The sequence below is a fragment of the Bos taurus genome, chromosome 7, assembly GCF_002263795.3.
Source record: "Bos taurus isolate L1 Dominette 01449 registration number 42190680 breed Hereford chromosome 7, ARS-UCD2.0, whole genome shotgun sequence".
Classification (NCBI taxonomy): Eukaryota; Metazoa; Chordata; class Mammalia; order Artiodactyla; family Bovidae; genus Bos; species Bos taurus.
The window spans coordinates 79,240,611-79,266,107 of NC_037334.1; the positions used below are offsets into that span (position 1 = coordinate 79,240,611).

Below are 25,497 nucleotides of genomic sequence, written 5' to 3' on the forward strand. Positions count from 1 at the left end.
TATATATATTCTTTCTTTCTTATTTTTTCTTTCATTATTTCCAAGATTTTTTTTCCCCCTTCTGTTTTAGAGAAGTACTTCTTTCAACATTAATTCAGAATAGGTCTGCTGGTCATAATGTCGCCTAGTTTTCATCCATCTGAGAATATCATGTCTTCTCCTTCATTCTAGAAGGATATTTTCACTTGATCTAGATTTCTGGGTTGAAATTTCTTTTCTCTCAGCATTTGAAAAATGTTTTGCCATTTCCATCTTGCTTCCATGGTCTGAGAAAAAAACCTACTTTCATTCAAATTGCTTTCCCCTAAAGGTAAGGTATCGCTTTTCCTCACTCCTTCTAGATTTTCTTTGTCTTAAGTTTTCAGAAGTTTAGCTATGATAATGTCTTAAAGTAAATGCATTTGACTTTACCCTTTTGGGGGTTTGTTCAGCATCTTGAATGTTTACAAATTTGGATGTTTTCAGCTACTGTTTTAGCACTTTCTCCGCCCCTCTTTCACATTCTTTTCCTCTGTGACTCTGATAACATAAGCATTAAGTATTTTGTTCTAATTCTGTAGATAGGTCCCTAAGGCTCCGTTCATTTTTTCTTCTTTAGTTTGTTTTTTAATCAACTGTATAGAGTGGGTAATTTCCATTGTTCAGTTTTCAAGTTCCTTCATCCTTTCTTCTCTTTATTCTTCTCTTGAGTCCATCTATTAATTTTTTTTGGCTATTTTAATTTTCACTTCTAAAATTTCTATTGGAGTCTCCTTTGTATCTTCTATTTGTTTGCTGAGACCTTTTTTTTTTTTTTAATTTGTTTAAAGTGTGCTTTAAATTACTGTTGAAGCATTTTATGATGGCTGTTTTTAAATCTATGTCAAATAATTCTAACATCTTTCTCCTCTCAATGTTGGTATCTATTGATTAAACCTTTTTCATTCCGTTTGAAAATTTTCTAGCTCTTGGTGGTATAGGTTTTGTTTTGTTTTTTGAAATCTGGACATTTGAGGTATTGTGTTATGAGAGTCTATGTCTTATTTAAACCTTCTATTATAGTTGGTTTCCTCTGACACTGCTCTGTAAGATGAGAGATCCTACCTCATCATTGCTACTTTTGCCTAAAAGTCCAGGTTTTTCACTCAGTCTTTGCTAGCACTTTAGGGCAGAGAGTTCCTTGTTAGGAACTGGGAGAGGAGGAGAGCTGGGAGTTCTGGTTCCCCACTAGACCTCCGCTGATAGTTCCCTGGTGGTAGGGTTAGGAGTGCTCCATTACTCCTCCCCACATGATATCTGCTAGCACCAATAGCCAACAACAATAGGCAGAAGGACTCATTACCGCTGGGAAAAAATGAAAGTCCTGAGTCTCCACTAGTCCTCCTCCTATATCACCCCAGCGGAGAAGAGTGGCACCTTATAACCACCCAGTGAGGGTGGAAGGCCAGGCTGGCACCCTCTGAGGAGAAGATGACCTCATTACTTCCTAGAAGGCATAAAAGTCCTATCTGCCTTCTTAACCTTCTGTAAACCACTGTTTGGGTTTGGGGTGGCTTGTTGCTTCCTCAGAAACATGGAAATCTAGGCTCCACACTTGGCTTTTGCTGGTGAAGGTGGGAGTCGGGGCTACTGCATTTCCTATGGTATTTGGCTGGGGTGAGATGATTAACATCTAAATGTTTCCCCTTTTGTTAGGCTGCTCCCTTCAAAGTCCTTTGGCTAGAGGCAGCAGGATTTTGTTGGAATTTTTATTGTCTGAGTCTGTTGCTGTTTCTGGGTTGACAATATCTTTAGCTCCAAGAATGAAATATATAGGGCAAAAATAAATTTCAGAAACTCACCACAGTTTTGTTCCTTAGGTCCTGAGGGCACTAGTAAGTCTGTCTCTTATTCCTACCTTTCAGATTCTTCCTACTGTTATTTTATATATATAATGTATAGGGTCTTTAGCTATACCTAGTGGGGGAAAAAAATTGTAAAAGTACACTTATCCAATCGTTTTGGAAGTGGGGATTTCTAGACTGCGTGATTTTCCATAATAAGCTCAGGACCCAGATTTTAATATAAATTCTGCTGGTTTGTCTCTTTTTTTATTAGAAATTAATTTTTAAATAACAAGCGAGATAAATACAAAATGTCTAGAATCCAACAGCCTGTATACTCTGCTCAGTTTTCTAAGAAATTAGCTTTCCTTGGCTAAAATTTGTCATTTTCTTACCTCATTTTATATAAATGTCTATCAGTTATCTGGAGGTGACATTGCTGACAAACTCAACTATCAAGGGCCTAGGCAAGAAAGAGAAATTTAGCAGGAAGAGATCACTAGGCAACCAAATTAGACGTCAAAATGTCCAAACATTAAATTTCTTGTACTTTATAAATAGGTAATAAGCCTTTAGGCTCCCACTTAGAGCGTGATTTTTAAAAATATGTGTAAAATAAAATCACATACATGTACACGTAGAAAATCAGCCCAATTTCCAAAGCATAATGCAAATTAGAGGAGATAGGATTTCATGAGTTAGGAACACTGAAAACATTAAAAAGTAAAAACTCACTGTGAAGCAGAGGAGAGAAAAATGATAAAATACATTCAAAACAGCCAACCCTTCTCCCCCAGAACACTTGTAGCTCATCAGTGTTAGAGCACACAATCTTATATATCCTTGTGTGGGTATTCAGTGGGGTCAGACTCTCTGCAACCTCATAGACTGTAGCTATGTATGGTTTTTCCAGTAGGCATGTATGGATGTGCGAGTTGGACTATAAAGAAAGCTAAGCGCCAAAGAATTGATACGTTTTGAACCTGTGGTGTTGGAGAAGACTCTTGAGAGTCCCTTGGACTGCAAGGAGATCCAACCTGTCCATCCTAAAGGAGATCAGTCCTGAGTATTCATTGGAAGGACTGATGCTGAAGCTGAAACTCCAATACTTTGACCACCTAATGAGAAGAACTGAGTCCTCTGAAAAGACCCTGATACTGGGAAAGATACAAGGCAGGAGGAGAAGGGGACAACACAGGATGAGATGGTTGAATGGCATCACTGACTCGATGGACATGAGTTTGAGTAAGCTCTGGGAATTGGTAATGGACAAGGAGGCTTGGCATGCTGCAGTCCATGGGGTCACAAAGAGTCGACACAACTGAGCGACTGAACTGAGACTGCAGCCCTCCAGGATCCTCTGTCCGTGGAATTTTCCAGGCAAGAATACTAGAATGTGATGCCATTCCCTTCTCTGGGGGATCTTCCCCACCCAGGGATCAAACTTGCATCTTGTCTCCTGCATGGGCAAGTAGGTTTTTAGCGTTAGCACCACCTACATCCTTAGTGGCTTCCCCGGTGGCTCAGACAGCAAAGCGTCTGCCTACAATGAGAGAGACCCAGGTTCGATCCCTGGGTCAGGAAGATCCCCTGGAGAAGGAAATGGCAACCCACTCCAGTATTCATGCCTGGAAAGTCCCATGAACTGAGGATCCTGGTGGGCTACAGTCCATGGGGTGGCAAACAGTCCGACATAACTGAGCAACTTCACTTTCACTTTCACATCCTTGGTGGTCACTAAAAGTCTTCCTTTATCTGTATGTAGTTCAAGTATTGATACTTATAATTAGAAGTTTGAGTTTCAGGGATTCATATGATCATCTCTGTCTTATGCAAATTTGCAGCTATTTAGCTTAGACAAAAAATTATTTTTAATCATTCAGAGGAGGAAAAAACTACTTCTTAGCCCTTACCATGTGTTAGGCAGCATATTGAGAGCTTTCCCATTGTGTCCCATCTAATTTTTATAGATACTCTAATCTGTAAATACCTATTTTCTATTTTCAGTGGTTGAGAACCTGAATTTTACAAGGGCTCTGGCTAGTCAGTGGTCATGATGAGATTGATATCCAACAAGACTACAATAGCCAGGCTCTTAACCAGCCTATACTATGGATTCTAAAATGTTAAGATCACATGTTGGGTGTTAAGGGAGAAGTTTTTGGACATCTAGAAATTGCATTAATGTTAAGACACTTGAATCTTTGGTGCCGCCCCCAAAACTTCCATGCTGACGTTGATCATCTTTGCTCCCTAAGCAGGTCCTGGAGTCTTGACTGGTGACTCTCAAAGATGCTTCTCAGCTACTTAAGTCAGAGACTGTAGGTTCCAGGAAACTGAGAATTAATTTTTTATAAGTGACTGTGGCAACAGCTCGACTCTGCTTGATGTTTACCACAGATATGCCCTCTTTTTATTGCCAGTTGTCAAAGTTATTCCTGATTACAGGCAATGTTTGATACTATACACAAATAGTCTTAATTAGGAGGGTTTCTGAGATCCAGAAGGACCTCTTGGTATGAAAGGACAAGGAAGAGATAACTTGGCTTCTGCTTTCTTGGGGCTGATGTCTTCCACATTGCTGCACATTTAGGCTAGTCCCTTGGTATACACAAGCATCTCATTGCAGTGTGGTAAATAACCAAAGAAGAGCAGAGGGGCTCCAAACTATAGACTTGCTCCCCAAGTACATTCTGACATATTGAGGAAACAGTGAGCATCAGAAGCCTGGATAAAAATCATTACACTGGCTCTGGGTTGTATTTGCCATTTTAATTAAATTTGCGTTTTTCCATTCTGTCCAGGCCCTGGCCCTGTGGTCCAGGCTATTTTGCATGGCCGATGAAATCAATAAGAGCCTATCATTTGGAACTTGGAGGCATCTAAGTGTTTTGATCTTATTTGCTCGGCAGAAGGCTAGAGTTTTCTGAGTGATGTTTGTCTACATTTCTAGGTCCCGGGTGTCAAGCTGGGGGGCTCCCTGGTTGCCAGATCATATGTTGGAGAGGCTTCTTTCCATCAACTTACCTGTTGCATTCAGTCCTCTTCCCCATTTTTCTTTGCCACAGTGGATATCCCAACTGTGAAAAGGACGCTAGGGTGGGCTTAGGTTGATGGCCATGTGGCTGTGCCAGTTGGACCTCTGTGAGCAAGATGTCCTGTTGGCAGGTGACCAGGGGAAAGACCAGGTGTGTCCAAGAATCAGATTTGCCAAGAAGATAAACCAGATGAGGACTTTACTGAAGGCTCATTAAATAAATCAGAGGAAGACTGCTTGTCAAGAATGCCTTATATTGTTATTCTCCATACCCAGCCAGGCAAGTTTTATGTCGGTCCAGTGTGACCTGGTACCATTAAAAGCATTATCAGCATATATTTATGCCTTTTACATCTTTATTTTATTTGCATTTATTTAATTTTGGTGTTTTTTCCCCCAGTCCTTCAGCAGGAAAAAAAGAAAGCAATTAAAGTCAGATAAAATCAGTTTTGCTCTGAACCACTTCATAGTAAGATCTTTCATTAGAGTGACAGACTTACCATGTCGTTTTCACACATATAGAAAATCAAAATATGAGTTATTTTGCTACTATTTTCCCCTGAAATCTATTTAGCTAAATAGCATGGGAATTAATTTACTGCGTCAAATGATTCTATTTAGGCTGATTGTTTAAGTATACATTAAGCGTTTGCAGAAGAGATGATGCAGCACTGACCAAATTTGCCTTTGTGTGTTTTGATCCAAGTCGAAGCATGAATCAGAACAGAAGGCAGTAATTCTTAGAATCATAGTCTGAGTTTTTCTCCTGTGATGTTTTTAGGTGGCCAAGTGACAAGTGCCCAAACCCCAGCCTGACTTTTCAGAAAGCTTCAGCCTTCTGCCAGACCTGGGATAATGGATGTCAAAGACCGGCGACACCGCTCTCTGACCAGGGGACGGTGTGGCAAAGAGTGTCGCTACACGAGCTCCTCCCTGGACAGTGAAGACTGTCGTGTGCCCACCCAGAAGTCCTACAGCTCCAGCGAGACTCTGAAGGCCTATGATCATGACAGCAGGATGCACTATGGAAACCGAGTCACAGACCTCGTTCACCGGGAGTCAGACGAGTTCCCAAGACAAGGTAGGTGGAGCTGACCACACTGAAGGTCTGAGCTGTCTTACTGGCTTGCGCTGTTGCACATCGATGACTGAGGTTGGTGGAAACAGGGAGCAAAGCAGGTCTGCATCAAGTCTCCAATCAAGTTTAGTTTAAGAGAACAATCTTCTTGTCAACCCATGTCAGATTCCTATGGGGATCACAGAAGGGCCTCTTCTGTCCTAGATACTTCAATTCTTTGACAGTTTGTTGGTTACTTTTGGAGACACACCAGGGTAGGTTTTGATCAGATGTAACAGAGAGCAGACCCTTGGCTCCATGAGGGATATCCCTGTGACTATCATGGATCGCAGTCCCAAGGAATATGGAATTATCTGTGATTTTTAAACTATTCTCCTTGTAACCGAGACACAAGCCTCTAAGAGTTCAGATTTCTCCTGCTTCTCACATTGAGCTTCTCGGTTATATTCTCTTTGAACAAATCGTATAATGATAAAAACATATTTGAATCTCTCTCCACTCCCCTCCCATATAATAATAATTCATTTCTCTCTCCCCCCTCAAAAAACATGTGGTGTTAATTCTGAGTTACACATGTTTTTAATGTTTTGAAGTATAGGTCAATTTCCAATTCCACTGGTATAATTCCCACACCTGCTTTCCCTAAACATAATTTTCTTATACAATTTTGATTTCTTTGGGGAGGAGAATGTTTTCATCCTAAGCACTGACAGTTGGCAATCTCTTCTTAGTCACTATCCATGGGAAATTTTGTTATCACTTGTGATGAGTTGCTGTAAATGTGTGAACGCCTGGACTCAGGCACAGTGTTGAAAGGCAGTGTGTCCAAGTTGACTGGCTGGCTCCAGGTCTTATGCTTTGTGTACCAGCCTCACCCTATATGTGATTTACATAAAGTCTTAGCAAAATTACCAGTGTACACGCAAAACTGCAGTGAACACACCAGGAAGGGGCGCTCTGCAGTGCCAAGGGTCAAGGTTCCAGCTGCTGGTTTACTGCATCACGTGTTAATACTGATTGTATAGTTCTTATTCTATGTCCCTGTCAGTAAATGTTGCAACTAATGTAATTCTTCATTAGATACCCTAGCTTGTGTCTTATTCCTTTCAGGCCGCTATAACAAAATACTGTGAACTGGTGGCTTATAAATAACAGAAATTTAGTTTGCACAGTTCTGGAAGCAGGGAATGTTAAGGTCAAGTCCTAGCAGATTTGAGTGCTGCTGAGAGGTGTCTTCCTGGCCCATAGATGGCCATCTTGTCCTGTGTCCTCATACAGCTGAGAGGGCAAGGAAACTCTCTGGGGCCTCTTTTATAAGGGCACTAAACCTATTTATGAGGGTTCCACCCTTGTAATTCATTTACCTCCCAAAAGCCCCACCTCCAAATACCATTGAGGGTTAGTTTTTATATAAAAATTTTGGAGAGTCACAAACATGCAGTCTGTAGAAGCTTCAAATTCCATCCCTGGTTTCTTAATTTCCTTAGCTTAGCTTACTTCGTCTTTTGTTTATTTCTTAGAAAGCACTACTTATATGTAATATATATGTATATCTCCTATAATCCAGTGATTGTTCTAAAAAAACATGTTCTCAAATGCTCCTCCATTAGCCTAGCTTCACCTTTTATATTTAATAAAACATGCCACAAAATCAGCGGAGAAACAGTTAAAATTTTATCTCTACTGCCTTTGTAGACCCTTGCAGAATGCACTTGTTATTTAATCTTCACTCTTATTTTCTGAGTTAACTGCATGTAAATGAAACACATTGCAAACAAGGGGAGGAGGGTTGCTTGAAAATTGCTCTGTATCAGATGTCTTTGATCTGTGAGTAACTTCAACAAGTGTTTTACTTTGTTAAGTTCTCACCTGACCCCAAAGTGCATGTAGTGGAAATTAGAAGGAAAAAAAAAAAAAACCCGAGGAATCACAGCTTAATTAAAGGAAGGCTTAACTATCCAATTTGAAACCTGAGGATACCTGCCTGTTGCTTCCAGGGGTGTCTCTCGTACAAGACTGAGATATTTTGAAAGGTGATGCACATTCAACAAGGTTGACAGCCTTTCGTTTTCTGTTGTGTTTTCTGTTTCCTTTATGATATTATTGCATATGTTTTTGTTTCTCATGATTCTGGGCTAAAATGTGGCCTCTCCTTCCTAAGTCTCATTAAAGGTGCGTCCTGGCTTCTGATCATTGTGCACTGAACTGTAGATCCCAGATTACTGTTGAACTGTGGATTTGCCTGTCACCTTTTCCCTTATTAATATTTACATAAAATGAAACCAAGTGCTTGGGATTTTATTTTCAAATATACCTTTATTCTTCCTGTTTAATCTTGTTCCTCTCCATTGATAATAATGAAAGTCGCTTGGCCATATCAAACCCTTCGCTTTGCAATTAACAATTCACACATGCCTTGTGTTGTTATTGAGCCCATATTTGTTTGTGTAATGTGTTTGCATGAATTAAAAACTGTGCAGGCCAAAAGTAGAAATGAAAAGGCATTGGAAGTATTTGCATATGCAAGTGCAATTCCTTCTGAAGACATCTATGAATTTATGCATGAAAATGTAGTCAGTCTGAGTGGATCTACTTTGATGGGTTCTAAAATTGAACTCTGCAGGAAGTAAATAAGCACATATTTAAGGAGAGGAGGAACAGGAGATACAATCTGGCAAGCAGCATTTTCAGTGTGAAACTTAGCCACTCCAGAGAGGGTTAAAACAAATTTTGCACTCAGTAATAACAATAATTTTTTTTAAATGTCATGCATTTCCCATTTTATTTTCTTATTCATGAAATCAAAGAGGAGGATCATCTCAGCACTTATTAGCCTAGAGGTACATTAGCAAGGATCAGAGCGGGATCATCTCCTACGGTATTCTTATTTAAAACCCAAGACAGCGATCATAAAACAAACACGCTTCTCACTTGCAAGCAAGTTTGGCAAACACAGTCGGATGACTCTCCAGATGCTCAGAGGGGAAAAGACTTGCCAGCTAGTAGAAGTGATTAGGGGCTGGGGTCAGACCTTGTCCGGTTTCCCCAGCTGGCCAGCAGCAAGCATCAGATGTGAGAACCTGCCAGGTCCCAGCAGGAAAGATGGGCCACAAGTTCCCCTGAGAAGCTTATGGAAATGCCTGTCAAAGTAAAACTCCTTTGCCTGCTTTCAACACAGAATCCTCCTCCTGCCTCCTTCTCCTGTGGGTCTCTCCTAAGAAGAGACAATGCAAATTACCTGTCTGGCCTCTATTATGTTGGATTCTTCTGGTGTGAAGGGAGAAAATGACTGACCTTAGGTCTGTGGCCGCTGGAGTAATTAGTAAATGACTAATCCTGCACTAAATAGCATCCTAGTGGTCTGAAAGTTAATGCACTTGACAAAAGTGACCAGTGGTCCGATCGCTGGGGAAACCCAGGCCCTGCCTGATCTGTGAAATAGATGCCACTTTGAATAATCCAGGTCAGCCAAGTGCTCAGCCCGGTTGTATCAGCTTGTCGTTTTGGACCCTGAAGTTAGGGTGTAGAGCAGTGTGATACACAAGACATCCTCCTGGGGCTTAAGAGCCTCAAGTTAGATGTGAACTCTGCTTTTGCATATTTATGTACTTCTGGCTCTGGTCTAATACTGTGCTTCACCTGGATTATTATAGAGTCTTCAGATATACTGAATAACAACAATAATAATCACCAAAGAGTAATGGCTAACAGTCATGGAGACTTTCTTCATCAGGTGCCCATCTAAGCACTTTACTTGTAGTAACTCAGTTAATATTCACGGTAATGTTGTAAAGTGGGTACTATTATTAGTCCGTTTTTTTCTGGATTAAGAAAGCAAGGCATGGGGAGATTAAAGAAATCATCCAAGGTCACAAACATAGGAAGAACTAGAGACAGGTTTCCCATACAGGAAGCTGGATTCCAGAGCTATGTTTTAAACCAATGCATTTGAGTACTTCTCAAATAAATAAGTAAACCAATGAAAACCAGGCATTCAGCCTCAGTCAAAGGCTGTGAAATTCAATGTGTAAACCTTTTAGGTGTCAACACACCTGTAAGGCTTTCTCAGTATAGGAACTGTAATCACTAAGGTTGATGGAACCTAGAACGAGCTCCACCACCACCAGCACTGCTGATCTAGATTCCTGTTCTCGCCCGCTCCCCTCCATGTGCACAACCATCCCGGACTCCTTGGAAACCTTCCTTCCTACAAGACCTTCCCACCACCCACTCCTGAAGGAAAAAGTTTCCAGGGTCAATATGATTGCCAGGCTAGTCAGCACCGATTCTCTGCCCTCCCCGAGGTCATCACTTTTATGCAGCACCTCTCATTCTGGAACACTAACCAAGCAAGAAGTCCCTCTCTAAATACTATTTCTTAGGCAAACAGAGTTTCTGGGCTATAGTTAAGGCCCAGTGTACCAGAGAGTTCCACCAGGCTGCTCATCCCTCAAACAGCCCTCCTCTCCAGTTAGTGGTACAAGCCTCTTGAGAGGTGGCCGAGATTAAATTCTTTCTCTGTACTTCAGGCTGTCTGTTTGGGTCAAGGTTGAGAATGAATTGGGGGAAGACTGGAGTTTTGAAAGATTGCTTGTATCACTTCTCTCCATCAGATCTAGCATAGAAATAACTTCACTAACCGTTTAAAAATACATCAACACATACGCATATGCATTTGACACTGAGTTTGATTTTGGCATGTCGTAAACCAGTTTTCACTCTTATGATCTTTAAAATAATTTGGGCAATACATTTTTGCTCTGTGTAATTTGACATAGCATAACTTTAACATGTGCTAATGACCTAAAAACTCACAAACCAATAAACTCAAGTGGTTACCTATATCAATTAATGTATATTGTAATTATTGAAGTATATTGGGAATGTATGAGTATTTCTGTTTATACCATTGTCTTAATATAGTTACTTATCCACTGTACCCAAAGCACCATTTAGGTTCTATTTTGAAAACCCTAGGCTTTTAATTTACCTATAATGATAAACTTTTATATTTTAGAAGTATTCAAAAGTTTGGTTGATAAATATCTGGAAGACTTGATCAGTAGCTTAAGGAGATTGCATTCCATTTATTCTTCTACCCCTAGGCAGGACTTCTTTTCATACTTCAACTGAGAATAATATTTTATCAATACTTCTTACTGTCGTGTTGCTTTAAAAAAAAAAAAAACTTAAAAAAAGAGAATTTATAACATTTCAGTGGATAATGATATGTTGTCTTCTTGCTGGCTAACTCAAATGCTTGTTGCTTCATCTGAAAGGTATATGGGAGAGTAGTGGCAGACCCAGAGTTAACTGTGTCTAAATCTCAGTATCGATGTCTTTGAGCAGTATGACCTTGATCACATTCGAGAATGTAGACTAAGTCTTATTTTCTGTTCTTATAAACGTTTCCACAATATGATTATTGGGACCCTTTCTTTTGACAATGCATTTATCATGCTGTGGATGTTATCTTTCTGTTAATAAGTGCTGAATACATGCTAACAGTTATAATTACTATCATTTTAATTTTATACCAAGCAAAAGTGGTGATTGTCCTCTTTCTACCCTTACAATACTGTGTGCAACACAAATCTCCTTTTCCCCTTGCTTAGGTTTGTTTCCTGTGACTTGCAATAGTTCTGGCTCCTCGAAGCCAGAAATTCCCTTCCAGCTGTTGGACTCCCCACATACCATACCTTTTGCTCCCAAAGATGAGCATAACTCATAGATTATTTCCCTATTTTTAGAAAGGAATGAAAGATACCATCTAACAAATGCCAGCTGATGCCAACACACTGTAGAGTTGCTAGTCAGACAATTTTACAAGTAAAGAAAAGAACAGAAAAATGCTCGAAGATAGTGGCATTGGATGCAATATTTTAACAGATGTGCCTTTTATAGCATATAATTGGCATGTAACTCTGAGGAACGGTTTTAAATTACAAGCAGATTTTATACATATAAACTCTGGATGAAAATGAATTCGTTCTCATCATGCTACATGTAATACTTTGAAGCCCTTGTCACTTAGAGAGTTGAGCTTTTCTGGATGTTCATTGTTGATATTCTCTGCCCTTCTAAGATTACAATCTTCCTGTCTCCCAGTTGTTATTCTTTCAGTAATTACCTACTGTCAATTATACCTTCAACTTCAGATCTAACTTTCTTTGAATTGTTTTCCTTTTTTCTGCTTTTTCTTCCCCCCCATGGTAATTCTCCATTTCACCTGTGACGTCCCCTCTTTCATCTCCACAGCATCTCCTTTAAAGCAGCCTTGTTTGTATAATGTTAGTGTTCACAGCTTCTCTTTCTCAAGACTCATTCAGTTACAAGTAAAAGTAGGATAATATCCCAACTGAAATTAACTTATGAAAACATCAGATGCATTGTCTTACATCGTTGGAGAATCGAGAAGTACATCTGGCCTCACACTTATAGTATCTTGTTCCTCCTCCTCTTTACTTGGCTTTACGCTGGAGAGAGAGATGTTTGAAGACATCTGTTGATAACCCCACTCTCAGATTTCTTCCCTGGGTAGCACTATTGGAAGCAGTCTTTTGCAATCATCAGCAGAACATTCCTAACGAAGGTTCAGGTGGGCCTGGCATGGGACACATGCTCATGCCTCTGTCACTCTACCCTCAGTTGGCCTTGTCTTGGGCTTAGGCTATCCTGTACCTGGAGGTGGCTTATGAGTAGTTCCTAGGCCTGATGGCATTAACACTATATAGCAAATAAATGTCTTGAAATCAGACATAGGTAAGAAATATTGCCATGTCCCCAATACTAGCAGCACTCAAGTATGAAACACATGTGGTCTTTCCAAGCTCCATTTCTGCTTTTCCAATTGCCTTTGGAATATTTTTCTTAAAAAGTCACGTGTCAAACGTAATTGTCTTTTCCTCAATATCTGTTTCCTGCCGCCTCCCCACCCCGACACCGAAACCCCAGTTTGGGAGAAAGGTATCACAACATTTGCCTCTTAAAAGAGTCATCTAAGACTCTTTTTTTCTTGCTTCTCTATTTCACTATATCATGACCATTATCCCTCTTAATTTTATTTTAGTCCCAAGCTTCCTAACCCATGGGAAGCTTCCAACATTGCAATATTGTCCCTCTGCTTCACCATTTAAGTTGCCTTTTGCCCTTAGTCTTTCCCTTAGCATTTTTTTTTCTTCTGTATAATGGATAGTCTGGTGTTTCTAAAACACTGCCTTAGTTTTAAGGAGTAGCCATGAAGCACTGTGGAGGTGATGGAGCTACTGGAGCTGATGGAATTCCAGCTGAGCTATTTCAAATCCTGAAAGACGATGCTGTGAAAGTGCTGCACTCAATATGCCAGCACATTTGGAAAACTCAGCAGTGGCCCCAGGACTGGAAAAGGTCAGTTTTCATTCCAATCCCAAAGAATGCTCAAACTACCGCACAGTTGCACTCATCTCACACGCTAGTAAAGTAATGCTCAAAATTCTCCAAGCCAGGCTTCAGCAATAAGTGAACCGTGAACTTCTTGATGTTCGAGCTGGTTTTAGAAAAGGCAGAGGAACCAGAGATCAAATTGCCAACATCCGCTGGATCATCGAAAAAGCAAGAGAGTTCCAGAAAAGCATCTATTTCTGCTTTATTGACTATGCCAAAGCCTTTGTATGTATCACAATAAACTGTGGAGAATTCTGAAAGAGATGGGAATACCAGAGCACCTGATCTGCCTCTTGAGAAATTTGTATGCAGGTCAGGAAGCAACAGTTAGAACTGGACATGGAAAAACAGACTGGTTCCAAATAGGAAAAGGAGTACGTCAAGGCTGTATATTGTCACCCTGTTTATTTAACTTATATGCAGAGTACATCATGAGAAATGCTGTACTGGAAGAAACACAAGCTGGAATCAAGATTGCCAGGAGAAATATCAATAACCTCAGATATGCAGATGACGCCACCCTTATGGCAGAAAGTGAAGAGGAACTAAAAAGCCTCTTGATGAAAGTGAAAGTGGAGAATGAAAATATTGGCTTAAAGCTCAACATTCAGAAAACGAAGATCATGGCATCTGGTCCCACCACTTCATGGGAAATAGATGGGGAAACAGTGTCAGACTTTATTTTTCTGGGCTCCAAAATCACTGCAGATGGTGACTGCAGCCATGAAATTAAAATACGCTTACTCCTTGGAAGGAAAGTTATGACCACCCTAGATAGCATATTCAAAACCAGAGACATTACTTTGCCAACAAAGGTTCGTCTAGTCAAGGCTATGGTTTTTCCTGTGGTCGTGTATGGATGTGAGAGTTGGACTGTGAAGATGGCTGAGTGCCGAAGAATTGATGCTTTTGAACTGTGGTGTTGGAGAAGAGTCTTGAGAGTCCCTTGGACTGCAAGGAGATCTAACCAGTTCATTCTGAAGGAGATCAGCCCTGGGATTTCTTTGGAAGGAATGATGCTAAAGCTGAAACTCCAGTACTTTGGCCACCTCATGTGAAGAGTTGACTCCTTGGAAAAGACTCTGATGCTGGGAGGGATTGGGGGCAAGAGGAGAAGGGGACGACAGAGGATGAGATGGCTGGATGGCATCACTGACTCGATGGACTGAGTGAGTCTGAGTGAACTCCGGGAGTTGGTGATGGACAGGGAGGCCTGGCATGCCGCGATTCATGGGGTCACAAAGAGTCGGACACAACTGAGCGACTGATCTGATCTGATCTGATCTGATGAGGCAACTGTGTTAAGTTATGGTGCTCAACAATAAATAAGGCAAACATGACCACCAAGCTCACAAAACTTCACAATCGTAAAGAGGAAAAATATAATAGATATAGAACTAGATTTGATATAAAAACAGCAAAACAGAAAATATTAAATGGCTCTGGGGAGGTGTCTCACCCAGAATTGTGCATCATGGATCTCAGAAATTGTGACACTCCTTCATACTCTTGAAGGATGAGGAGGAGTTAGGTGATTTAAGAGGCAAGAAAGAGTATTCAGGCAAAAGATATAACATATCCAAATATCTGGATGTGACAAAGATGAGTTGTTCCAAGGATATAAAAGAACTTCAGGTTAGCTGAATGTGGCGTGGGGACATATGAGATGGAGTGGAAGGGAGAAACTGGTTCCTGAAGGCATTTCAGAGAAATTATGCTTGCTTCAGTCGATGGAGTATGTTACAGGGAAGCAAGATGATCAGTGAGGTGGGGTAGGAGGCTGTGTTTTGTTTAGGCAAGGGAGCCTGGTGCCCTAAACTGGGATAACAGAGATGATCTGAGAAATGTTGTTGAGGAACAGAGATGGTTGACTTTAAGGACCCTATACAAGTGGGAGGCAGGCATACTAATCTGGTTCTCTTGGGCATTGACTGCTGTGTTCTCCTGCAAAAAGAATATTGCCTTCCCGATGCCAAGATTACTTTAAAGCATCAGAAAAGATCAGTTCTGTAAATATCCCCTTAAAGTGGAAATGCCTCAAATTGTTACTTCAAATTTTCCTGCAATGGCAACATAAGCCAGAATATAAAAATATGGTATTATAAAAATTTGAATGTTTTTCTCAGTCTTGTTAGGTTTGTCTATGCAAAGAATGGCACCAACATCAGAGTATCTCATACGGGTCCAGGGCAAAGAAAACACAGGAAAAGATTTATGTGTTGTCTGCTGCCCCTCTGTGTGACCACAACACATTGCTCATTTTCTCTTATTGGCTAAATAAATCAGGAACTCATAGCAGATTTGAGCACATGCCTGAGTGTATATTTCATTTCTGCCAATTGGAAACTTGACTAGCAAAAACAAGAGGATGTTGAGAATATGAAATCAATATTTCCTGGCAACTAGTGGGACAAGCAAGGTCACGGAAGGAAGTAGAGTCAAGAGCATCACTAAAGTTTCTGGATATGGCAACTGACTGCATGTTCCTGCTCATCACTGAGGATGGGCTGTTTGTAGGTTCAGATAGGATGTATAACTGCAGACCTTTTGAATTTGAGGCGCCCTCAGGCCACACACATGTCAATGTCTAATAGACAGTTGAATGTACAACTCTGAAATTCTGCTGAGACATTTGAGCTGGATAGAGACTGAGGAGATGACAGCTAAATAATTGTATGGGACTTGGTGTGATCCAGCCTAAAAACTGCTATAGAAGAGGTATTTGTGAAGAAATTAGTGGTCATTCTAATTAGTTTTGCTAATTGTCATTGGGAATGCTTTGAGCTTCCCTGGTGGCTCTGACAATAAAAAATCTGCCTGCAATGTGGGAGACCTGGGTTCGATCCCTGGGTTGGGAATATCCCCTGGAGAAGGGAATGGCAACCCACTCCAGTATTGCCTGGATAATTGCATGGACAGAGAAGCCTGGCAGGCTGCAGTCCACAGGGTCTCGAAGAGTCTGACACGTTCGAGTGACTTTCACTTTCACTTTGGTTTGATCAGTGAAGAAAAAATGTACAAGGAGCAGAAATAATGGGTTCACATGAGAACACAGGTAATTAATAGACAGGAAGAAGATCCTGCAAAGAGAATGGAAACAAAGAAAAAAAATTATTCCTTTAGATACTCTACTTCTGCTGCTGCTAAGTCGCGTCAGTTGTGTCCAACTCTGTGCGACCCCATAGACAGCAGCCCAACAGGCTCCTCTGTCCCTGGGATTCTCCAGGCAAGAACACTGGAGTGGGTTGCTATTTCCTTCTCCAATGCATGAAAGTGAAAAGTGAAAGTGAAGTCGCTCAGTCATGTCTGACTCTTAGCTACCACATGGACTGTTACCTACCAGGCTTCTCCATCCATGGGATTCTCCAGCCAAGAGCACTGGAGTGGGTTGCCATTGCCTTCTCTGTAGATACTCTACTGAGTCCATCTAAACTTGACTTAGCATTCCTTACAGGTAAAAATAAATAAAACAACACCTATTATATTTCCCATTCCACTACAGCAACTTGGCTTCCAAATTACCCCCTAGATCAGAGATCACAAAGTCAATGCACACAGGCCATGCTTGGCTCCTGTGTTTTGTTTGGCCTATAGATTGCATTAGCCATTTGAATGGTGTGCCCACAGCCAATCCATTCAGGTTCCCATTTGCCACAGATGCTATGGCTGCTTTTTGTCTTAACAGCTGTCCTTCTCTGTAGTCTCTTATGTTATATGCCAGGACCCTGAAGGGTGTTGCCGTTGCAAAACTAACCAGAACTTTCCTGTGCCCACTCCTTCCTTGTTGAATATCTATCTGCCTGTTCCAGATCTATTCATCCCACAGATCTATTCTCCTTCGGATCCCCTCTATGGAGAAAGCTCAGCCTTCTGATTTCCACAGGCCCTCCATAGCTGTTCTTGTTGTTACCTCTTAATGAGTGACTCAGAAACCTTGGCACATGGAAGTTAGGACCCCTGTGAATAAGGAGATAAACTGTTGCAGAAACCAGTAATTGAGAAACCAAGCACCACACTTGGAGAGTTGGAGAGCTCAGGTTTATTACACTGGTGGGCCCAGAAGAGTTAATACTCCAAACTCTGAGCCTGAACCAAGAGGTTACGGAGTTTTTATAGACAGACTATAGTGGGCAACACTCGCTGCTAATAGGCTGGTTTAAAGCTAGGGGTTTCACATGCGCGGGGACAGCAGTCAAGATGGGGAGGGGAATGCCTGACCTTTACAGGGACAGGCATAAGATTAAGCATGTTTGCAGGGGCTGGGCAATTGCAAAGAGCAGGACAAGGGTGGGTGAGATAAGCTTCAGCTCCTAGTATTGTAAGTCCCCACTTTCTGAGACTACGTGACCTATATGATCCAGACTTTGCAAAGAGCAAGCGGAGTTACAGAGGCAGAAGGAACAGGAGGTTATGTAAAATTTTAACTTTTTCTCTTCAAAACAGAGTGTGGTTTTCTGACTCATGGAGGCAGTGACAAGAAAATTTATTTCCATTAGTGGTTTGTTTCCTGTTCTAATGAGAAGAATTTAAAGCACCATGACTCACAGAAGGAATCTGCTTAGAAATCTGGGTTGTATATCTGTCCGGCATGATGATATCAAATCTCATGTTGTGAAATGCCAACTTGCAAGAGTTTTCTGCAACATACTTTGACGCACCTATGTTGAAATTCACTACCATTTGCTTTTTCTGAGTATTGGCAATCCAATGACGTATTGGCTTTTCTAGGCTGGTGTTACGTACCGCAGTCCTGTCTCTGTAGGGACCTACTATGTCTTATGTGTAGGGAGCCTTTGGTGCACTGTGATTGGTGGCAGGATATAATTCAGACCAGAAGCTTTAGTAAAACGTCACTGTGAGAGGTGGGGTAGTTGCCTATGTCTGTCTCAGGATGCCTTGCACTCTGAGTTCAGAAGGGGTGCTGGCCCACCCACTCATGAATCGTCATGCCGATATTATCAAAGGAGACACTCCATTTTCAGCGTCATGTTTTAGGTTTATAATTTAATTTTCAGCTGTGGCAATTCCAGAAGCATCTCTAGGAACATATGAAGAGGAAGGGGCTGGTGTCTGGCCACTGTGAATTCACATTCATTTCTTAATTGGCACATATATTTCACAGGCCCTCTCATTTTGCTGCAGCCAGATTCCATCATACCACCAAGTTACTCAAAATTCCTTCCACACTGACTGCTTTCCTTTCCACTCAACCTCAAGTCAGATCTACTTTAGTAATAAATGTCTGCTGGGAGCCATCAGAACAAATACCGAGTGTGCACAAAGATATTAAAAATAAGTGCAACACAGACTTATTTAATAATGTCCAATAGCCTTTTATAATAATTGGAATATTTTACCAAAGTTACCATGAGAATTATCTTTAACACATTTTCTCTAGGATGGAAAGATCTTTCTAGGGGGAAAAAAAGAAAAAACCTACACAGAGAAAAGTCAGAGGGACTCTGTTATATTCGTAGCTGGACCTGTTATTCTCCTCCTTTTTCCAGAGCTTTTTCTTTGGCCAGAACCACCAAATGTGAAGCTTCTCTTTGTTCACCCTGATTTCTGAATAGTAGGCATCGGGCAGTCACTGTCCCAGTGGGATGCATTTTATTTTAAAAATAGTTTGAAGTGCTTCCTTTTCAATTCCCCCTCGTCCATGGCCACCTTGACTACATAATAGGTGCTTCTCAGCCTGTCCTTGTACAGTTCAGGTCCACTCCACATATAGGGAATTAAAGCAGTCAATTTATTTGCAGCTCTGTGAACCAAAATGTTGAATTTATTTAGAGAGTAATTCCAGTGGATTAAATTTGTTTCTGTGGATCTATTTGCTGTAGCTGGAACATTGACAGAAGAGAGGACTATTACTTTAATGTCCTCAAAAAAAAAAAAATACAGTCAACTGCAAGGTAAATATCCATAGCTCCCAAAAATCCCTCTCAAAATGACTGCAGATGCAGGGGACACTATCGACTTTAAAAAGGTTCCCAACCACCTAGCAGCCTCAGGATCAAATGGTCCTTAGTTCACAGTGGCAATTCAGTGAATGCTCACAGCCTAACCCCCATCTCTACCCGTTGCAAAAGCCCAGCCTGGAGGTGACCCAGTTAACACTTTGTGCTTCACAAGCCCAGAGACTGAACAGCAGGGAGGCTCCAGCAGAGTGCAGAGATGTCCTAGCTGAGCAGCGAGGGGGCAGCAAGTGGGGCCACCGCCTCATGTCATTTCTGTCTCTGGACCGGTGGCCACTCATTAGCCTCTTCTGGGGAGTTTTGAAAAGCCCCCACACCCAAACCAGTTCAATCAAAATCTCCGGCAGGGGAGCAGGGGAGAAACGCTGGTTTGGATCTAGGCATCAGTATTTTTAAAACGGTACTTTTACATAAATGAAATATCTCAGAGGATTGAGTGCAACAAGGACACACTACAGAAAGTAACAGTTTCTTTGACGACTGATCGCATTTCAAGCGTACAGGGCCTAGTACTTCGCGTAGTGACTTGGAATCTCACTTTTCATGCAGAAGCCCCTAATTTCAGTTTTTTTCCTAATTCTTAGGAGGCTTTGATTCATAAATATGGTACAGCCAGGAGTACATTACATCATATTTCCAAATCAAATCAATAATGAGCAGCTATTTGATGATGTCTTATTTATCATAGGTTCTGCAATGTCAGGGTCTCCCTGTTCCAAGTTACAAGAACTAAGGGGACTGGATTCCTCCAGAACCCCTGCTTCCCATCATATATTCTGTTAAGCATTAAACACAGGTTTAATTTGAGCACCTGGCTTGGAATGTAGCATATAGTCAATTAATTGTGTCCATTGATCGAACATCTTCAATGGCAAAGCCGTCATGATGAATTGAAGCCTCCCCTCAGAAGAAAGACAGGCAGGTTCCGTGTATGGTGAAAGGTGAAGGCAGTGAGGAAAAGTAATGTTAATAGTGGGTTCCTACCTGCTTTTTGATTTGAATATTTATTAAGCCTGAGAATAGTTCAAATAAGATTGAAAGTCGGACACTCACAGGGAAGGTAAGATCATGGAACCACGCAGGCTGGGTTTTCACCTGTGTGCCATGGTGGAGATTGTCCTGATTTGGATTATTTGTGTCCAGGCCGTGCCTCTCAGCTCTGATGATTTGGTGCCTTTGGGAATTCAGGGCTGGTGTTGTTAGATCTTTCAGCTTTTCAAGAAAATTGAGAAATGTGGATTTCATTTTCATAAAATACTCAGATTTTATTTATTATTTTTTTGGTGATTCACATCACTTCTTTTTTTAATTTTATTGGAGTATAATTGATTTATAATATTGTGTTAGTTTCAGGTATATACCAAAGTGATTCAGTTATATATATATTCATTCTTTTTTTCAAATTCTTTTTCCATATAGATTATTACAAACTATTGAGTAGAGTTTCCTATGCTATACAGTAGGTCGTTTTTGGTTATCTATTTTATAAATGCTGCTGCTGCTAAGTCACTTCAGTTGTGTCCGACTCTGTGCGACCTCATAGACGGAAGCCCACCAGGCATTCTCCAGGATGGAGAATCCCGTCCCTGGGATTCTCCAGGCAAGAACACTGGAGTGGGTTGCCATTTCCTTCTCCAATGCATGAAAGTGAAAAGTGAAAGTGAAGTCGCTCAGTCGTGTCCGACTCTTTGCGAGTCGGACTGCGAGTCGGAGCCTTCCAGGCTCCTCCGCCCATGGGGTTTTCCAGGCAAGAGTACTGGAGTGGGGTGCCATTGCCTTCTCCGATTTTATGTATAGTAGTGTGTATATGTTAATCCCAAATGTTGCTAGAATGGCCACTTGTGGGGCAGTTTAGGGAGGCTCTGTGCACGTTGGCCTCATTTCCTGCCCTGGAATTTTCTGATGCTGAAGTGCTGAATGCCCTTAAAGACAGGAAAAATGGAGTGTCAGAAAGTCTACCTCTGGCAGATGTGGGGCCCCCTTGACCAGTAAGTTCAGAAGCCAACAGATAGGAAGCCAAGGATAAATGCCTCCCCGCTTTGTCCTGAGAAGCACAGCCTGAAGCTTCTTGGAAGGGTCCACCTCCATCATCACTAAACACCCACAGCAATGGGCAACTCTACAACTGATTCTTGTATTGCTGTTTCTTCCTGTCCTGTTTTTCATCCTGTCCTTCACTCTTAATCCTTTTAATCATGTCCCCAATAATATACCTATCCACAAGAATTTTTCTCAGCTTCTCCTTACAGGACAAAGTGAGTTAAGGCCTTCGGCGGCTAAATTGCTGAAAGAATCACCATGTAAGCCAAAGGAAGACTGTAGAGAAGGTGTAGCTCCTGAAGACTTCTTAGCTGGGAAATGGTTGATCTAAAAAGAAGGCATTGAGCTTACATTAGAGATGTGTCTTGGTACTTACTAAATTTTGGAAGGTTTGTGATTTGCTTTTTGGATGTTATTTTACATAAGAAATGTGATTTCTACACAAAATGTGATTTTTACATAAAATGTGATTTTCTGTTTCTTTGGTTATTTTTGTCAAAACTCTTAATAAACTTTTAATTTTAGAGTAGTTTTACACAAAAGTTGTAAACGTACAGAGTTCCCTGTTTGGTTGTTTTTGGTGGTTTGTAGTGCATGAGAGATTCCTAAGCACATGCCTAACAAACCCGATACTGCTTTTCCCCCTTGAAAGCCATTATATCAGATCTCAGTGCAGAATAGCAAGCTTATCCTGTGAGTTCCTTGAGGACAAAGACAATGCCTCATGCATCTTTCCATCCCCTTTTGTACCAGCCAGAGTGCTGTGCATGGGGAAATTTAATAAAGATTTGTCGAACAAGGAATCCCCATCACACATTAGAATCTGGAGGGATTTACATCCAGTCCCCAGCTCTGCCTCCAATCCCCAGATCCTCTTTTCCCTTCCCCACAGGGCAGCTTTCCCCCTGCCTGTTGTTTCAGTTTGGCCATGAAAGACTGAGAAAGAACATTGAAAGGCTGTTTTATACTCAAGGCTGGCTTTGCCAGACCCCCCACCTCCTCAGGCACGATCAAGTAATCTTAGTGCCAGGTCGGCCAGAGAGGCCTCTTGGCTGCCCTGGTACCCTGAGAGCTTTCTAGGACATGCCTGTGCCCTGCATGTCATGATATATTTTTAGCCAAACCCTGAGTGAAAGCCAACATGCATTTTGCTTCTTTTCTAGATCATCTAAGCGCATGTCTTTCTTGTTTACTGGGTGGCTAAAAACAAACAAACAAAAAAATCAGCAATGATAACACATGTTATCATTTCAGTCTCAGATCTAAGAACACCTTAAAAAGGTCCTTTTATTAACCCTTTTCAGGAAATTCAACCAGCTTGATCACAAAGCTGTGAAAGATACAAAATTAATGTATTTGTGAACAACTTGCTTTTGTTCTGCCATAGTTTACATCTCAGGAGAATGATTAAAGAATGTTAAATTATGCAGTAGTTTAATACTGTAAGCTACTTGCTTTCAGTCATTCACAGAATTAGAAGGATTCAGCAACCTATGGACAAGATTCAACACAGTTAATAAAGGGGTTTGGTCAGGAATGAAATGAACAAAAGATACCTTCTTTCACAGAGTTTTGTTGTGTCTTATTTTTTCTAATAATAATACTTTTGATTGAGTACTTATGAAGTGCCAGGAGTTCTTCCATGCACCATACCCATATGCATTCAATATCTCCCTAATTTTAAAAATGGAAACACAGGAACAGAAATCACAGATAACTTAAATGAAATGGACATTGGGAATTCACTGGAGTATTTTCAGCAGAAGAGCAGTGTTTTATCATTTATCTCATAGAGAAATCCCTGAATTCTCTGTGGGAAACAGATCCTAAGTTAGGTAGAAAGTCAGCAGGGAGAATAGGTAAAAGCTATCTAGGATTGCTTAAGGAAAACAGCATCCTGAGCCCTCCATGGGATTCAGATGTATCTGATGGACATTTGGAATCTCTGAGTTCATTCATACATGAAGGGTAATAAGCTCACCTCTTGTTCTGGATTTGCTAAGTTTCAGAGACATTTTGTAGAGCATAATGAAAGCACTTTTCAACTAGATCTTGGCCCTTATCTGTAAGTCTTACTTTCTGGATCAGTGGGTCCAACCTTCTGTTCTTTATCTCAAACCATGTGCCCTCCGCTGGCCTCCACTGCCCTGCCCTCCACACACAGTGAGTACTGACTTCCTGCTCCTCAGTTGTCCTTAGCAAACAACAATTCCTTGGCTTTTCAGAGCTGAGTTAACTCTGGTATATCAGCTTCTTTTTTTTTCTTAAGAGAGAAGAATCTTTATTTTTAAAGACCAGAAAGTCCTCTGTTATACAAAAACATAACCATCCCTGGTTGTACGGACTATCACAGCTTCTGGTTCACAGGTAGATTATGTACAGAGATGCAGAAATTCCAGTTAAACCAAGTGTTGAGGAAACGAAACATGAACGTGGCTATAACAGCTCATCTTGAAAATGTGCCACTTGCATGACTGACTTAGCCCCCAGGCCAACCAATTATTCTGAAAACTGTCTCTTTGGAGCTTACTGTCACTATTATCCATTTCCCCAAATCTGTATCACCATAGCACTCCCCTCTTGCTTAAGGCAGAGACAAAAGAGTTGTGACAATAATGTTAGTATGAGATTCATACATGAGAATTATCACTATACCTAAGGACAACCAAGCTTTAGAGGGTTTAGCTACCCTACTAAGGACAGGCACTTTGTATAAAAGGAATGGATGAGAACTAAACTTACACAGTCTGACTTAAGTGGCTGCTGTTTGTAGGTGCTTGGAAATGTTTGTTGATTGACTATGTGAAAACCATGCTTTCCTCTATACTTGCTGGAGGGAGGAAATCAAATCCAAATGTTGAGATGGTCTGGACGGGCAGGCTGCTGAGAAGCAAAGTATCATTACAGCTATTAAGACAGTGCAGAGGGCTATTCCAGTGCTCGGATCTGTGCAGCCAGATGGAAATCATAGTTCAGGCTTAGTGTTGTCAGACAGCAGAGGCTTCGGGCCAAGGGGAAGGCATGGGTGAGTGATTTTTGACTGTTTATCTCTAATGTGTGTGGCCAGTGTCACTCCCATCTCTGATGGCTGTGATTTATTCTATTATACTGTCAGGATTAAAACACCTTAGCAGGAGGAAAAATAAAGGGAGGGATACAAATGCTGTGTCATTGATGTGACAGATGCTATTTCTCTGGAAACCATGGACGACAAGGGCATGGAAGCGCTCAAAAGCACTAGAGCTGGAGAATATCAGAACCAGACAGATCCTTGGGGACCATCTGTTTCAAACCACTCATTTGACAGATAAGAAAACTGAGACTCTGGGGCTTCTGTGGTGGCCAAGGTCGCACAAGCTCCTCGGTTTAAACTAGAACACTAGTTCCCACGCCCCAGTTCACCGTTCATCCCATTTGGTCACCTGCTGGTCAAGTTCATGGTTCCTTCCCTGGATTCATAGAGTTGAGTTTTACATTCTATGTGAAGTAAAGAATCTGTCTGTATATTAACATGGTTAAAGAAAAGTAGGAGGGACTTCCCTGGTGGTCCAGTGGCTAAGACTTTATGCTCCTGAAGCAAGGGGCCCAAGTTCGATCCCTGGTCAAAGAACTCGATCCTGCATGCCAGCTAAGAGTTTGCATGCAGTAACTAAGACTTAGTGCAGCCAAATAAATAAATAATTTTTTTAAAGTACAAAGCACAGGCAGGAAAATTTTCCCTTTGCTCTCTAGTATCCATGCAAGTATTATTTATTTTAACCACAGAATGGTGGTCCTTAGCTCTTCTCCCTGTTTTGGCTGGAGCCTTTGCATTCTCTGACCCAAAGGAGACCTCTGTGAAATGATGGGCCGAGCCATTCTCTGCCTGCTGTAACCGCCAGCTCCTTGCTGTGTCCTTACCTTACCTCACCTCACAGTCTTCATCTCCTGTCTTTCTCCTGCTATTTCCTATGTGAACAGAGAGGCTGGATCAGAGCAAGTCAGAGCTCCAGCCTGCCAAGAAACCCCAGTGCCTGCCTCTCCATCCCTTGCCTCCCTCCTGACTTGTTCCTCTGCACAGATTTTCCAACAACTCAGATGTTCCAAACTCCTTGAAACCAGTAAACGGACCCAGAATTTGAGACAGAAAGACAGAGCTTCAAG

The 25,497-nt window shown here is 41.3% G+C and overlaps 1 protein-coding gene across 4 annotated transcripts in view; it reads left to right on the forward strand.

The window, feature by feature from the left end:
- LOC112447478 (teneurin-2) overlaps positions 1-25,497 on the forward strand; it is a 426,777-nt gene that overhangs the window by 334,152 nt on the left and 67,128 nt on the right. For all 4 annotated transcript variants that reach the window (XM_059888818.1, XM_059888820.1, XM_024995298.2 and 1 more), the window contains one exon: positions 5,621-5,920. In XM_059888818.1, coding sequence (XP_059744801.1) covers positions 5,695-5,920 — 226 coding nt within the window. In that variant the 5' untranslated portion in view covers positions 5,621-5,694. The remainder of the gene's footprint in view (positions 1-5,620; positions 5,921-25,497) is intronic.